This window comes from Crocodylus siamensis, chromosome 15 (genome assembly GCF_052110815.1).
Source record: "Crocodylus siamensis isolate JL-2025a chromosome 15, ASM5211081v1, whole genome shotgun sequence".
Taxonomy (NCBI): domain Eukaryota; kingdom Metazoa; phylum Chordata; order Crocodylia; family Crocodylidae; genus Crocodylus; species Crocodylus siamensis.
In genome coordinates this window covers 8,559,495-8,574,746 of record NC_143409.1, presented here as the reverse complement: position 1 = coordinate 8,574,746, position 15,252 = coordinate 8,559,495, and the positions used below count along the sequence as shown (strand labels likewise).

Genomic DNA, 15,252 nt, shown 5'->3' with positions numbered 1-15,252 from the left:
AGTCTGAAGTGATGTCTATATAGTGCAAGGTAGCACCGTGCTGAGACATGCTGCACCAGCTATGTGCAAAGTTGTTCCCGAACTGGAAACTGTGGTGCCTCGGTAGCCTGATACTGCGCCACACCAAAAATGTCTGTTGAGAAGAAGCTATAGCTTGGGAGTTAGCGCTGCCTTGCACTGTGTAGACATATACTGAATTACCTTCTAAAGAAGAGAAAGCAAGGGACAACAGTCCTTGGGTGGTTGGACAGCAGGGAACGTTACCTGTCAGCTCCATGTTTTTGGGGAACCCTGACACAGGACACAGACTGTCTGACTCACAAAGAATCGCCATCCCCACCCCACCTAAACAGTAACTGATTAAGATGCAGTGAGAGACACATCTAAAACCCTCCAGATAAGGATGACAAAAGTGCAACAAGTGCCCTAGGTCTCATTTGCATCTGAGATGGGAACAGATGACCATTCATTTACATGAGAGATGGAGAACAGAAAACCTGAAGCAGAGACTGCAGTAAATTCTGGGATCAGCGAAGCAGGGGAGCAGTGCATGATGGGGAATCTGTGCTCCAAATGCTCATCAACCCCCACACCCAGCTCAGCATTTATCAGACCAGTTCTAATCTGGATTTACAAAGGACTTTTCCTACCCCCTCCCAACCCCCCCCACCTCTAAGCAAAAGTAAGTTTACTAAGGCATCTTGGGCCATACATTCCCCGGTCCCACTACGGGAGGCCTATGTAAACTTAATTGGCTACAACTCAGTTGCCAGGGTAGGGAATGGTGAGGCAATAGACCGAGTCAGAGGGGGTATGGGCAACATTTGAACAATGGTACAGGGTTCATCACAGCTTTCAGCCCATTGAAGCCCTGTCCACAAGTGTTGTCATACTCTTCCCGAGACGACTGGTGGAAGTCCTCTCCACAATGGGTTATGAACACTCCAATAATTGCCTTAAGTCTGTTAAAAGACTGGAGAAGTAAGATCTGGAAAAGTCATGCTCAGCTGAGGCTTGTTCACAGCAAGTAAAAATCCAAAAACCCTGATGCTGCAATCTATTGTTTCTGAAGACACTAAGAGAGATCCCATCAAGTATATAATGTCAAGCTGGCTCCCAAGTAGATGTTTCCTAAGTATCAGTCAAGTTCCTGAGATGTTCCACCCAGATAACCCCTTGTCAACAGAAAAGATAATTTGATTTACAATATTGAGAATGCTTGAAAGAAACTGAACTGGGGGTATAAAAATCTGTAAAAGAAGCAGCAGTATGTGTCGCTTTCTTCTGGAGAGGCTGCAGGAGGAAGATTATCTTCCTTCAAGGATCATGCTGAGAACTTCGACCTGTCAGCTTTGCAGCCCTAGTGCCTTGGACTGGTGAGATCCCAGCTCTCTCTCTTTTCTCTTCTCTCTCTCTCAGCATAGATTTCTGAACCTGAACTGTATTAGTTAAGCTTGAGCTAAGTTTCCCCAAATACGTAGTGAAACCAGGGTATACTGTGACTGTTTGTGTTTGTTTTTCCTTTGCATGTCTATCACTACTAGTGTCAATATATATTTCATCTACTTAGCAATAAATAACTTTTATAGTCAAACTGGTGGTAACTGGGTATATTTTGCCTTCTTTACTTCTCTTTCCCCACTTGCTCTGTAGCAACGCCCCTCTTACCTAAGCTAAAGATCCCTGCGAAGCCCAGAAATACTGTGGGGTCTGCTCATCAAGAGACTAAAAGATTGGGACGTGCTGAGTTCGAAACACATAAGGGGATCAGCTTGTACAGGCTGATTGACCCAGTTTGGCTCAGACGTGCCCATATGAACTGAATGCTGGCCCATGAGGGTGTCATCTGGACACCCAGCCAGATTCAGAGGTATTCTGTTTAATTGTGTGCTTGTGTCTGACTGTGGTTATTGTTGCTCTGATGAACTGATTCTTGGCATATGAGGGTGTCAGCCTGTCCATGCTGATCAACCCGGCCAGGTCAGGCGTGTCACGTTAATCTGTGTGTGTTTGTGTGTATGACTGATTTGGGGACTGGAGGAACCCAGCCCCACTGAACTGAGTCCTGCAAGATAGCTCCATTGGGAGGTGAGGGCTTGCAGAAGGGAGAGATACAGCTCCATACAGAAACACAAGTAACAGAAGCAGCACATTGACAGAATTGCCAAGACCCTAGCCCTAATAAATGAGCACACCCCAAAGTAGCGGGCAAATCTGGTAACAGGAAACAGAGTACAGATGACCAATTCCTTCCTGGGGCCAGGAGCTGTGGAATGAAATCTGGTATATAGACTACACCCAGGGCAGCAACAACAGAAACTAGCCCTAGGTAAATGGTAATAACAAGGTATTAAGTCAGGAATTTTGTGGAATACGAAGGAGCAAGAATTAGAGCTGGTCTTGGGCCTTTTAAATTGAGGCTTCTTTGCAGTTGGTTTCCTGGAAGAGACAGGGGGATGGGGGGCATATTTAGTATTAATACTGGGGCATATTTAACATGACCTGGACTACAAACAGACATGGTACATGTGCGGTGAGAAAATGTGTCCTGGCACAGCTAATGCAACTGGCAGAAACAGACATTGCCCGAGACTATTATCCCACAGGATTGGGCCCCTCCTGCTCCTGGTGCTTCAGGGGCCCGATACTATGGGACAAGGGCCCCAGAAGGCTGATTCCAATGCAGGGGCAGCCTGGAAAACCCTGTGGGTTCCCCACTCCACACTTGCAAACATCTCCCCACCACAAGAATTACCATGCAAGGGATGCCAGGACACAGGTCTACAAGCATCGAGCGGGGAACATGTGGGGTTCCCTTGCTCAGTAGCATAAAACATGTGCCCTTGGATCCCCTGGAAGGGAATTGCCAGGGCATGCACCTGCAAGCATGGATGGGCATGGGGTGCTCTAGGGAGCCCCCACACCAGGGGCAGGCACCCGGGGCTGTTCCACAAGATTGGGCCCCTGAAGCCCTGGGGGCGCCCATCTTGGGCACCTGGAGAGCACAGGCAGCCCTAGACTGCCCGCATTCTCACTCCACAAGCAAACAGCCACAAAAAGCTGTCACAAACTGTTATTATGTTCCTAGCCTCCACCTCCTACTTCTGGGACTACTTATTGATGGCTTCAAATGACGTAATTCCCCCTGTAGTCTCAGCACCAGGCTCTCTACAATGGTCTCAAAACTTCTGAGATCGCCTCATAATGCCATTTTGTGCCATTTGTCGTGCAAGAAAGGGTAGAGACATCTGTTTGCTAAGGTTCTGGGCCCCCATAAGCATCTTTATGGTGGTTACAAGGGCGATGTGTGTTGGCACCCACAATTACAGATCCTCAAAGAGCAAAATTATTCTCAAGGCACAGGTTGCAAATGGTGAACTTTACATGACAAGAAAAAGAGGGACGAAAACAAATCCCAGTCTCATGTTTCCCCAAAAGGGTTTAGCAAACAAATGTAGCGTTTTGAGACAAAGGTCAAAACCTAACAGATACAGCTACCCAGAGGTGGGGGGAAAAACCTGCAGGCAACAAAAGACAGGTGCTGACAAGCATGAATCTACAAATTTATATTTCATGTAGACCTGGTTTATAAACCAAAATATGACTCCCAATTTACCCAGAAACAGCTTCAGCTTGGCTAATATTCCACCCACAACAGACTTCTGTGCAAACGTATTTTATTGAGGCATGAATCATTACAGACCATACAAATGTTTCTCTCCGAAAGCTTTGCTCAGAAATATTTATGGACTTAAAGGAAAATGTACTATGGTAATTGAAGTGTTTGCCAATTATGAAGCAGCTCATCGGTATAGTCACAGACTTGCACTGCATTCCTTAATCACAGTCTGAGACATGATTCATCACTGATAGCACAGCAAAGCCCAGGCTATACCTCAGCGTAGGGGGAAAAAGTTTGCCCCTTCAGAAGTAGCAGAGGCTTAATGTAAAGGAAGGACAGCATTTTTCCTGGCCCCAGTCCCACAGAAATTCGACCGAGGAGGACAACTTTAAACTGCTGTCTGGAATCCAGCACCCACAAAAATGGCTCCTAGCCTCCACCTCCTACTTCTGGGACTACTTATTGATGGCTTCAAATGACGTAATTCCCCCTGTAGTCTCAGCACCAGGCTCTCTACAATGGTCTCAAAACTTCTGAGATCGCCTCTGAATCCTAGGTTTACTTTAGCTAGAGGCCAGTGACTGACCTGGAGACATGCTCCAAAGCTAATCTGGAGCCCTTCCACCTCCACATTGATTTCATTTCTTTTTTGCACCAATCTAGCTGCACTCGTGATGGTTTGGATAGGGATGATCCTGTCGCAGGCAGGGGCTGGACTAGATGATCTCTGGAGGTCCCTGCCACCCTACTTCTCTATGACTCAAGAACTCTGGCTTTCAACACGGCTAACTGATATGGACACAACAGAGCAATATGGTGGCTATGTTATTTCTGGTTTAAGACACAGCACACATGGAACAAGTGTAGCAGTGTCTCAGTATAGCACTACCTGACACAACACTGCAGCAAAACAGGCATTGCCATGGTTGATTTGAAGGCACAAGCAGATGGAGAACCTGTTGATTCCCTTGTAAGTATATTCCAGTCACCCTTGCCATAAAAATTACTGCATAATTTCTAACTTGAATTAACATCCAATGCCACTGCTTCCTGTTATGCCTTCCTCTGTTAGAATAAAGAGCCATTTTGAACCTGCTCCCTATTTACTCGAATCTAAGAAGCATCTTCCCCGCATTCAACATGGTGGGAAGGAAATCCCTTATCTTGGTTTCAAGTACAAATTGGGAGGAGGGGGAGGCTGATGCCAGCTCCAACCTGGGCTCAGGGTCAGAGTCATAGCCCCCGGGGAGGGAGCAAAGGGCAAGGTGCAAGAGGGGCAAGCGGCAAGTGACTCAAGTGCCCCATTGTTTGCCCCCCTGCAATGGTGGGGGGAAGTCTGAATTTAAGATGACCCTCCAGTAATTAGATTCTATGCATGGAAATTTATAACAACTTTATAAATGTCCCATGTCTGCAAACTACAGCTACTCCTCGCTTAACATTGTAGTTATGTTCTCGAAAAATGCAACTAAGCAAAACGATGTTAAGCAAATCCAATTACATCACAGCATTTACCTACTGCCCGCATTCTCACTCCACAAGCAAACAGCCACAAAAAGCTGTCACAAACTGTTATTAAAAATAATCATAATGCCATTTTGTGCCATTTGTCGTGCAAGGAAGGGCAGGGACATCTGTTTGCTAAGGTTCTGGGCCCCCATAAGCATCTTTATGGTGGTTACAAGGGCGATGTGTGTTGGCACCCACAATTACAGATCCTCAAAGAGTAAAATTATTCTCAAGGCACAGGTTGCAAATGGTGAGTAGGCAGTGGCTAAACAATGTTATAACTGAACACTGAGCAACTTTAAACGAGTATGTTCTCTAATAGATCAGCGATGTAATAACAAAACAACGTTAACCGAGACAACATTAAGTGAGGAGTACCTGTAAGTATGGAGGGAGCTGTCTTAAATTCAAAGTCATCTTGGATTCAGGTAAATACTGTATTTTCTTCTGGTGAGCTTCTACATGGGGATCTTATCAATTCTTGATTTTTTTTTATAATAAGAAAAAGAGATGGTACTTTCTAACCATCTTGCTGTGTAGCATTTTTTCCAGGCATTGCTTTCTTGCCGGGGAGGAGAGGGGAAATTGTTTCTATACCCTCTGCCATGTTTCATCATCCATTTCACAATGTGAACATCAGAATTGGGAAACAAAGATGAGTATCAGCCTCACTAATGTGGCAGATAGAGGGAAAAATAATCCTTCCTCCAAATCCCAATGATTGTTCTTCTCTCTTTATATCTATTTGTTACAGTAGCCCTTTTTACCATAACATCACTTGGAGCTCCTGGTTTGTCCACCATGACGACCTATTTGGGGGGGGCTGTCCACTATGTCCCCTAAAACTTCCCACCCCCCCTAGTTTCTGCTTTCCTGGAGACAGTCCTCTCCATTTTGTAAATATGGCCTGAATCTTTGTTCCTAGATGCATGACTAAGCTGGCTGGTTTAAAAAAGAATTTATTTGAATGAGCAAGGATGCTCAGTGTAACTGGAAATAAAATTTTGGACCCATCATGTTTAAATGGAAACGAAATGGATGGCTTCCAAATCCAAAGAAGGCTAGATCTTATGATTCTTTCTCCACAATGGGTTGACAGTGATTTTTATCTAAAAATGTAAACAGGGTCTAGGATTATTAACAATGAAAAACAAAAACATTGCATTTCTGGCAGTAAGGAACCAATGAGACTGCGTCTCCGAAACGACCTTACCTTTCATTTTGAATGTGTAAAAAGCAACGGCGTCTCCATTGCTCCAGAGTATCTTGGCACACTCCGTGGCAGAATGAGGTACAAAAAAGGCATCATTAGCTGAACTCCTTTCTAACATTCCAAAAACAATGTAGTTCAGAACAAAGAGGACAATCCTTTCTCCAAATGTCTGGACCTTAGACAATAAACAAAAGCAGACCAAGCAAAATAAAAAGACAGGAAGGATTTTGCCTTCCAAGATTTTTTTTTTTTTTTTAAGTCAAAGAGTGTGATGGAATAGATCCCATTTACTTTGGAGAAAAATGTCAAGTTCGGGTGGAACACGAGAAGCAAAATTTACCCTAATACAGAGTCCTTCATCCAAAGGGCTCAGGGGGATGTACAAGTACTAATAACCAAAATAGTCAATACCTTTATAAAGTACGCTATACAGATGGGGCAACCGAAGCACAGAGCGATGGAGTGATTTGCCTGTCATCACAGTGAACAAGAGACTGAGCTGGAAACTGGATCACAGCAACCTGGACTAATCAGACTCCGAAAGAAAAACTAGAGAGAGAATTCAGTGTTGCTCTGTCTTTCTCATCATTATTCCTTATATAACCCTAGTGTCAGGGGGTGTCTGTAGGCACGCAGAAAAGCTGCTAATGACATGTTGTAATTACAGTGTGTCAGAGCAAATTCGATTAATTAGTGCACTTCAGCAGCCTCCACGTCCTGTGTATCAGTGTCCCTATGCTTCAAAATGGCAGTGAGAGCACTTTAAAACTCATTTAATAAGCTTTAGTTAATGCACCGCTACTGCCACTTTTAAGCTTGGGGATGCTGATATACGAGATGCTGCAGGTGCTTTAATTAAAGCACCCCACCACCCTCCGGAGCATGAGTAAAAAAGCCCAGGGAGCCCTAATCATGGGCCAGGACCCCATGGTACAAGCATTGTACAAATACAGGGGAAAAGGTCCTGTCCTAATGAGCTCACAATCTACGTGCAACAACGCCAACACCATCTTACTCCTTCTGTCAGCAAACAGATGGATACAGACAGATGGGAGACTATAAGACAGCTATGAGGCCATGCTGATCTGATTTGCATGTCAGGTAGGAACCTCAGTGCACCTGTTATCTCAACCACTGTCAACTTTTTTTAGGCTTCATGAAAAAGGAGAATCCTAAAGAGAGTCTTGATGGAGGAGAATACCTTAGTTTTGGCAATATGTTCAAAAAAATCATCCTAAGGCAGGTGCAGAGGAAAAGGTACATATCTGAAGATTGAACATCAGGGCATTGAGACTGGAGGGAGAAGCTGGCAACTCAGTAACCCATGTAAGATTTTTGGCAAGGAAAGACTAGCACTGGAGGTGCTTGGGAGTGACGACAATGCCTGATGCCACAGGGGTGGGAGAGTTAGTGGAGGGAGGCGAAGAGAGGAGTGACCTGGTAGTTGAATCTGCATTTACAGATGAAATTACTAAGAGGGAAAAAAAGAAGTGAACCAATGACAGAATCATTGCGTGACACTGAACAACATACACCTGGGACAAAAATGCCCCCAAGCCACTACTGGCTTTAATGTTCAGGTTAGGTGAGGAGGGGTGGACAAGCAGACACAGTGATCCAGTCTGTCAAGTACCTTTTTCGTCCATCCTGCTTGAGAAGTGACTGAAAGCCTGCATTGCTCAACGGCCTGTCTATGGACTGGGGGAGAGGTTTATACCTCCAAATCCTTTATTTAATTCCCTAAACAAAGCCTCTTAAATTTGGCCAACAGTGGGAAGGGTAGATGTAATACTCCACGATTAAAAATGTCAGTGAATCAGGGAACGTATAGCAGAGGGAAAGAGCCAGGAAGCACCCAACTGTGAAACAAAGAGGTGGGTGGGAAATGGGAATAAGGAAAGGCAACTTCATTTGCCTCCTGGCAATGCAAATCCTATATGCAGTGTGAGGCTTTCTTAGCAATCGCAAGTAGATTAAATTAACAGCTAGTAGTACTGCATCATCTCTTTTTCCAAGATAAAATTACTGCATCTAACCAAGGGTATCTAGTTAGAGAAAGAATAGAAATTCTAAACCCATTAAATAAAAATAGCACAATAAAATAAATATCGTGTAAAAAAATATTATCTAGGGCTCAAGTCTTTGTAAATAGCTAGATAAGACACCTTGCCAAAGGGTAATAAGACTCAGCTTCCCAACAGATGGTCAGTCAAGTCAAGGGTTACCACTAATGTAATAATTCAGTTTGCCCAAATTGTTCTTTTGCCTGCCAGAGACGGCAACCTGGAAACCACTGGAGAGAGAGAAAAGCCCACAGATGAATCACCAGTTGTGTGGGAAAATTATTATGCATTGAAAGGAATGAATGTCCATGATACAACAGGAGATCTGTGGACAGCAATTAGAAGACCCAGGACCCAAACTGCACACTGTATAAAACACATCATTGCTATCCAGAACAATGCAAGAGAGACCAAATACAGCAGTGTACAACAAGCATGATACCTAAAACACTGTATCACAAAAGCAATTGTTTAAATAATGACCTTACCGGTATCAGCCCTTCTCTAGCTGGATCAGCAGTCTTCACTATCTCTTCTACGGGCCACCAGGACTGGTTCAGATAAACTGCCAAAACTACAAGAAAGGGCACACCAGCTCAGACTGACTGTGGGAAAGACCATTACCAAACAGGAATTGGTTGGTGAGAGGAAGCGGAAGATCAATATAATTGCCAGCACCAACTTCAGTTTAGTCAAAATACAGCATGAAGAGTAACGGTGTTTCCAGAATGATTCCGTCTTATTACCCCCAAACCCAGAATCACTCAGATGATGAGGATGCGTCTACTCTACGCTGCGTTTGCAACAGGGTCCTGGTATATCCCACTCACTCATTTCCCTTTACATACTCCAAACCCAGAAATTCAGTGGTGAAGTCACTCTGGGGAAGTACCAAGTCAGTCAGTCTCAAACATCAGAGACTGAAGTCTCAAGAGCAACAACTATGGTAGTGGTTCTCAATCAGGGTCCTGCCAGACCCCGAAGTGTGGGGTGCCCCAAGGATGAAGGATGCCCCAGGGTGTGAAGAGATAAGTAAGGTATGAGGAGATGAGCAAATAAGCAGCAGACACAGGCTTGTCCCTGCCTGGCTGATCCCCCACCCTCACTGCCCAGCCCTTCTTCAAGGAAGTAAACCCTGTCATCTATAAATATATTTCTGAAACAGGGTGCCACTCAATTCACTAAAGTTATGGAGGGGTGCCTCAAGTCCAAAAATGTTGAGAACCACTAACCTAGGGCTTCCTTGTCCCATTTCTAGATCTGGAGTATGTGAACTGGAGTATCTTTGCTGGGACATGCTGGAGAGGTGATGTAGACATACCCCTGAAAAAGCAAGGAACTTGTTTTGGGTCTCAGATTTTAAGGGACTGAACCACAGGACCTATCTGCCTCTCCAAGTCATCCAACCATGAACAGATTTGCAGACAAGCAAGTATAATAGCATTACTACAACTCCTATCATTTACATGTTTTAGCCCCAATACCTAGAGATATTTCTAATGTGCATTGGTGGGCTCCTGTTTTTGCTTCAGTTTTTACTAGCTGCCTGTAGGCTTTGGAGCAAGTGTTATTGCTTTTAGTCAACTTATATTTTAAGTAAATTATTAAAGGACATGCCAACACTTGTTACACTGTGTACTGCGTTAACAATAAAAGAAAGTATTGCACACAAGCACAGATGCCTGTTTATAACACCAGACCCAATTCATTAAATATTGCACACTTATTTGCATAGGGATTTGATGCTTTTTATGATAGATTCAATCTGTTCCCTCCAGCCCTCCACTGTATTTCCAAGCACAACGAGCCGTTGCTGCATTACACACCCATGAAGCATGTAGCTCCAAGGAGAGCTGAGTCAAACAAAGGGGACATGATGGGCCAAACACTGATTTCAAACTGTAATTGCACATAATGAACACCAAACTGGATTTGGCATGAACTCTGCTCAACACAAACTCCAAACCACATATGGAATATACATATGGAAAGTCTGAAAAGTTTGAAAAAGCTCTGGTGAAAATCAGAAGGTGCATAAACAAGTCCTGAGCTGCTAGTTTTATGGAACATTTACTGTGCTATTCAATAATTTAAAGGAAAAGGAAGAAAAATACACCAGTTGACATAGCAACTGTCACATCACATTACTTGAGCTACCTTGTCTATACAGATGCCTACTATAAAGCAAAACATTTTCCTGGATCCCAGGCAAATATATATACTTTCTTTTAGGTTATTTTAGAGTCAACATCTGGTTCACAGTTATACACAGGCGTTTTCTCCATATTCTTCTTCTCTTCTTATAATCAATTTTGTAGAAACAATTTCAAATGCAAGCACACTTTATGAGAGAGAATTTTCCCTTCTTGTCCTCTCCCCATTTAGTAATTCCCCAAGACTGACAACATTCAATAAGCAGAGGACAAAAAAAATAGCTGAATATGCACCCCTGGCACAAATGTGCAACACAGAATGGGTAAAACATTGGCTCTCATGGCATGTTTTCGCTGCTGCTGTGGCTATTCAGCAAAGGAGTCCAAAATAATATTGAATTTAATCAGGCCCTAAACCATCTACCATTGTACTATGCAATCTCTTCTAGTGCTGGGCACATGAAAGTATTTCCTTCTCAACCCAGGCCCATAGTTAATTTTCACTTTCTACTGCATGCAGGACAAATGCTGCTATGCTCATAAGCAAGCCTCACTGTTTTGGTTCTTTGAATCAAATGCACAATCAGTACTGTGAATGCAGAGAGAAGCAGGAAAATTCAAGCACCATCCAACTTGGATTTGCCTTTCCCCCCATGCTCTTAACAATCAGGCCTTAAATCCTAAGTTTTTCAGATTCCTGGGAAGTGTGGATTCTGATCCAAAACCTACTCTCCATGCATCACTTAGGAGACATATATTTAAACTGTTGCTACAATATCAGGTATACAGTTCTTGTCGTCACTGTTCTCATAGCCAGAGTTTGGGGTTCATGGTGTACTTCAGCCTAGTAGGTACCTGCCATCATCTTCACTCAGTGCTCATTTTGGAGAGGACAAGACAGTCCACCAGTTAACATGCTAACCTGAATCTTTGGCAACTGGGGTTCAGTTCCCAGCTCTGCCACAGGCTTCTTCTGTGATTGAAGACAAGTCATTTAGCACACTACAGCAAAGTGTAGAGATACTCCAGTTAGCTGAGACCTTGGAAAAAGCTGAGCTGTGGTAACACAGAGCTCCCCTGAGCAAGGTGAAGCAGCCCATGGGGAGTTCTGCTTTACAGTAGCTAGACTGCTTCTGGCATCTGAATTAGTGTGGTTATCTCTATACTACAGTACGCCAGGCAGTGCAGAAATACCCCATGTCTCTCTGAGTATCGTTACGCCATGCCAGTATGGTGCCAGGCAACAGGGAACCGAGACACACCGCATCCCCTCTGCACGTGCTACTTTCAGAAACCCAAAGAAGGGGAATCACTTTGGTGTAATAATGAAGCTTCCTGTTGCACTAGGAGGGTAGTGATATATCTTCTGTACCTAAATTTCCCATCTGTAAAATGCAGATAATAACCCTTTTCTACCTTACAGAGATGCAGTGAGAATAAATACATTCCTACAATGACGGAGGCCACATAAGTACCTAAGATGGGCATAATTCCTGCAACCAAATTATGTCTTCCTGCTCCTGTTCAAGTTTTTCCCAGTGATTTGTTGCAAGTATCCCGTGATAAATGTTCCATGACGTCTAGCAGTTTCAGCAAATTATTATATTATTATATTCAGCATTTAGAAAGCACCACAACACTTCATGTTTGTTTAAGGTTGTAAAGATCTTAATCGCCCTTGTTATGCTCAGTAAGCCCTTGCAACACAATTTACATTCTCATAAAAATGTTCATACAGATATACTAACAGAACAGAAGACTCAGCCCAGCATGAATAAATAAGAAATGCTCCCAGCCGAGGCAATGGGTGATGTTGCGTAGAAGAGCTACCAAATATTTATCTCCAACACTTCAGAACTCGTTTAGAAAAGATGAGGATGGAAGTCCACCTCTGAGCAAAACCACACAGAAGAGGAGTTCAAATCCAAATATCAGCTTTGAAATTAGTGCCTCTTTCTTATCGTGGATCTAACCAAAACCTCAGATTCAGAAGCCCTCAAAACTTTAGCACTATTCACCTAGAAAACCAACTCCAGTCTCATTATTACTTTGTTAATTTGAATAATTATTGCTTTAAGCATAAATAAAAAAGACTTTACTTTGGTAAACTACCTGCTTTAAGAACTGTAGAATCAAAGCAGTTATGAATACTATTCTCAGAGTTTATTATGATAATTACTTATTTGAAGTATATGCTCCGCTCCCCAAAAACAGCTCGGGGGGCTTACAATAAACGACCAAGAAGTTATAGAAATCGATCAAATAAGATAGCATATAAAAAGCCATCTGTACTCCACTTTCTGTGTGTGACATTTATTCTGCCTGAATGTACAAAGTTAAGCCAAAGGAAACTATAAGAAGCAATCCCACAAAACACACAGCACTACACAACGGCAAATATAAAGTACCTGGGGTAAAACAGCTTCAAAGAAGTGACCATGGGCTATTGGTTAGGATGAAGCTTTGCGTCCATCTAGGCCAGCTGGACTTACCCTTCCAGAGGCTAGGTTCAAAGAAGGATGTGAAACCCCTTACAGTCCCCACAGCCAGGCAAAAGGAGATATACTTAGTACTGGAGTTAGTGATACCTGACAAGCATTGCAAAAAAGAGACACTGAGACACAGAAACAAAGGCAGGGCAGTTTGTTTTACAGCCCAGCCCAGAGATGGAGGTAGCTGGTCTAGACAAAATCAAAGCCTGCCAGGAAAGATTATGGCTGTTATGGGTAGGACGCAGGGGCAGTGCGCCCTTGCATCTAATTCCACAGTAAGCGAGTCACAGTTCAGCGAAGATGTATAGAAGTAAGAAGGGCTTTTTCTCCAAAGTGGTGCTCACAAGTTGGGTCTGGAGCACAAAGTATAGGTCGCCCATTAACCATGTCAGAAACTTATTTACAGTTCAGTAGAAAAATGAAAAAAAAAGAAAAAACATTTTCACAGACAGGCTTTTGGAAGGGAGCAAGACGCATGTTTTAGTGACATCTCATCAATAGCTGATTCTTGTGGATTTGTAGAATAGCTTTCCCATGCACTATATTCCATATTATTACTGTGCTGTAATAATTATAAGGCTAAGGGAAACTTCAGGGAGATGTTAAATGAAGTTTCCAATCAATCTGATTGTTATCAACAGTCCAAGGCTGCTATCTGGAAAGAGTGCGCAGAAGAGGTGTGGCTCATGGGAACTCTGCAACCACCGATCATATGAATATTAAATGCAGGAATGACTTGAGCACTAAAACGTTGTATTTATTAAAATATTATATTTTTTTAAAAGACAATAGGGAGTTTGTGGGCCTTTAGCCTTTTCTTCATTGAGAAATCAAAAGCTGACAAAACAGAATTTTAATTGTTTTATCAAACTGTTTTTCCAGGGTAATCAGGCTATTACACACAAGAAAGATCCATAGGGAGGCTTCACAGAGCTTTTATATGTTCATAATACTGCATTCTTGATAAAGTAAAAAAGTAATATATTTTGAATGTACATCTACATAGGTTGGCTGCAAGCTTGTAAAACCTTAAATGCACCATTATTTCTTTCATATAGTTGCACTCAGTGATTCTCCACAATCTCTTTTTTTGACATGGTGATTAACCTGGATATTCCCATTCAAGAGGTAATCCAAACCGCCTTAACACTATTTTTAGTTCATCTATTTAAATACAAATAAACAAGGATCTGCAACTGCAACTAAGGGCAGAATTTGGCCTGCAGTATATCATTTTCTTTTGCTTAGAAAGCATCAGTGCTGAAATTCCTTCCAATAAACTGTTAACAACCTTTTGTTAAAACTAACGTCAGGAAAGGGGCTGCAGTTTTAAAGGAACCATCGACTCTCTACGTGTAGCCTACACGGGCGTGCCAGGCGGACTTTGAGGCCAACTTTAAAAGCCACACCCACACAAGGTGCCCTTCTTCAGCCACATGTACTTCACACTATATCCACTGGCTTCGCCTTATTTCTTAAGAAGTCTCAGGTTTTCTTGTGCCACATAAAGTGGAACCAGTCCACAGACTACCTGTTTCTCTTTCCAGGCTCATCTCTACTTAGAAGCAGCAGAGAGAAGAAGTGGAGTACAGAAGGGGTGAAAGTTGGCTTTGTGGGACTGCCGCAGGGGGACTACCTGTATTTAAAGCCTGCATGGCCACATACATCCAGACACTGCAGAAAGCAGAGGACTGGGATGCAAGTAGCAGTGGGTCACATCTAGAAGTTTAGCAGAGCTTCCAAGTTTGGGTTAGATTGCTACTAGGGACTGAATTCAGAGGTTTACAATATAGATAGTTAGTGGACATGGGCTTGAAAGCACCTTTAAGATTGACCCTAATGACTGGCATCAGCCCTACAAGAGGCTATGGGCTGACAGTTTCGCTCCCTCCCCTTCCTCTACCAACTGAATTACAGCTGTCAATCTAGTATGGGCAGCACTTAACTAGCAGGGTAGCCTTAAAAACACTCTAGGGTTATCTGCAACCACAAGCAAAATTAATCTTTTTTGGCTTACGTGAAGAAACTTGAAGCTGTGTATCTGAGATGGGGCCTAAATTGGCCAAATGAATGACTGAACTGTGTACTCTCAATATGTGACAGCGGTCAGGTTGTCATCGACTAAACTGGCACCCACCCCTGAGCTAAGCTGGGTGAGGAGGGTGTGTAGACACCCAGCAGCACTAGAAACAAGACCTGT

General features: G+C 43.2%; 1 protein-coding gene across 4 annotated transcripts in view; it reads right to left on the bottom strand.

Annotated features, from left to right (window-relative positions):
* Window positions 1-15,252, bottom strand: part of LOC149852089 (protein FAM169B-like) — a 56,673-nt gene that overhangs the window by 15,021 nt on the left and 26,400 nt on the right. For all 4 annotated transcript variants that reach the window (XM_090029483.1, XM_090029485.1, XM_090029484.1 and 1 more), the window contains 2 exons: window positions 8,896-8,981; window positions 6,345-6,519 (listed from right to left, as the gene is read on the bottom strand). In XM_090029483.1, coding sequence (XP_089885609.1) covers window positions 6,345-6,519; window positions 8,896-8,981 — 261 coding nt within the window. The remainder of the gene's footprint in view (window positions 1-6,344; window positions 6,520-8,895; window positions 8,982-15,252) is intronic.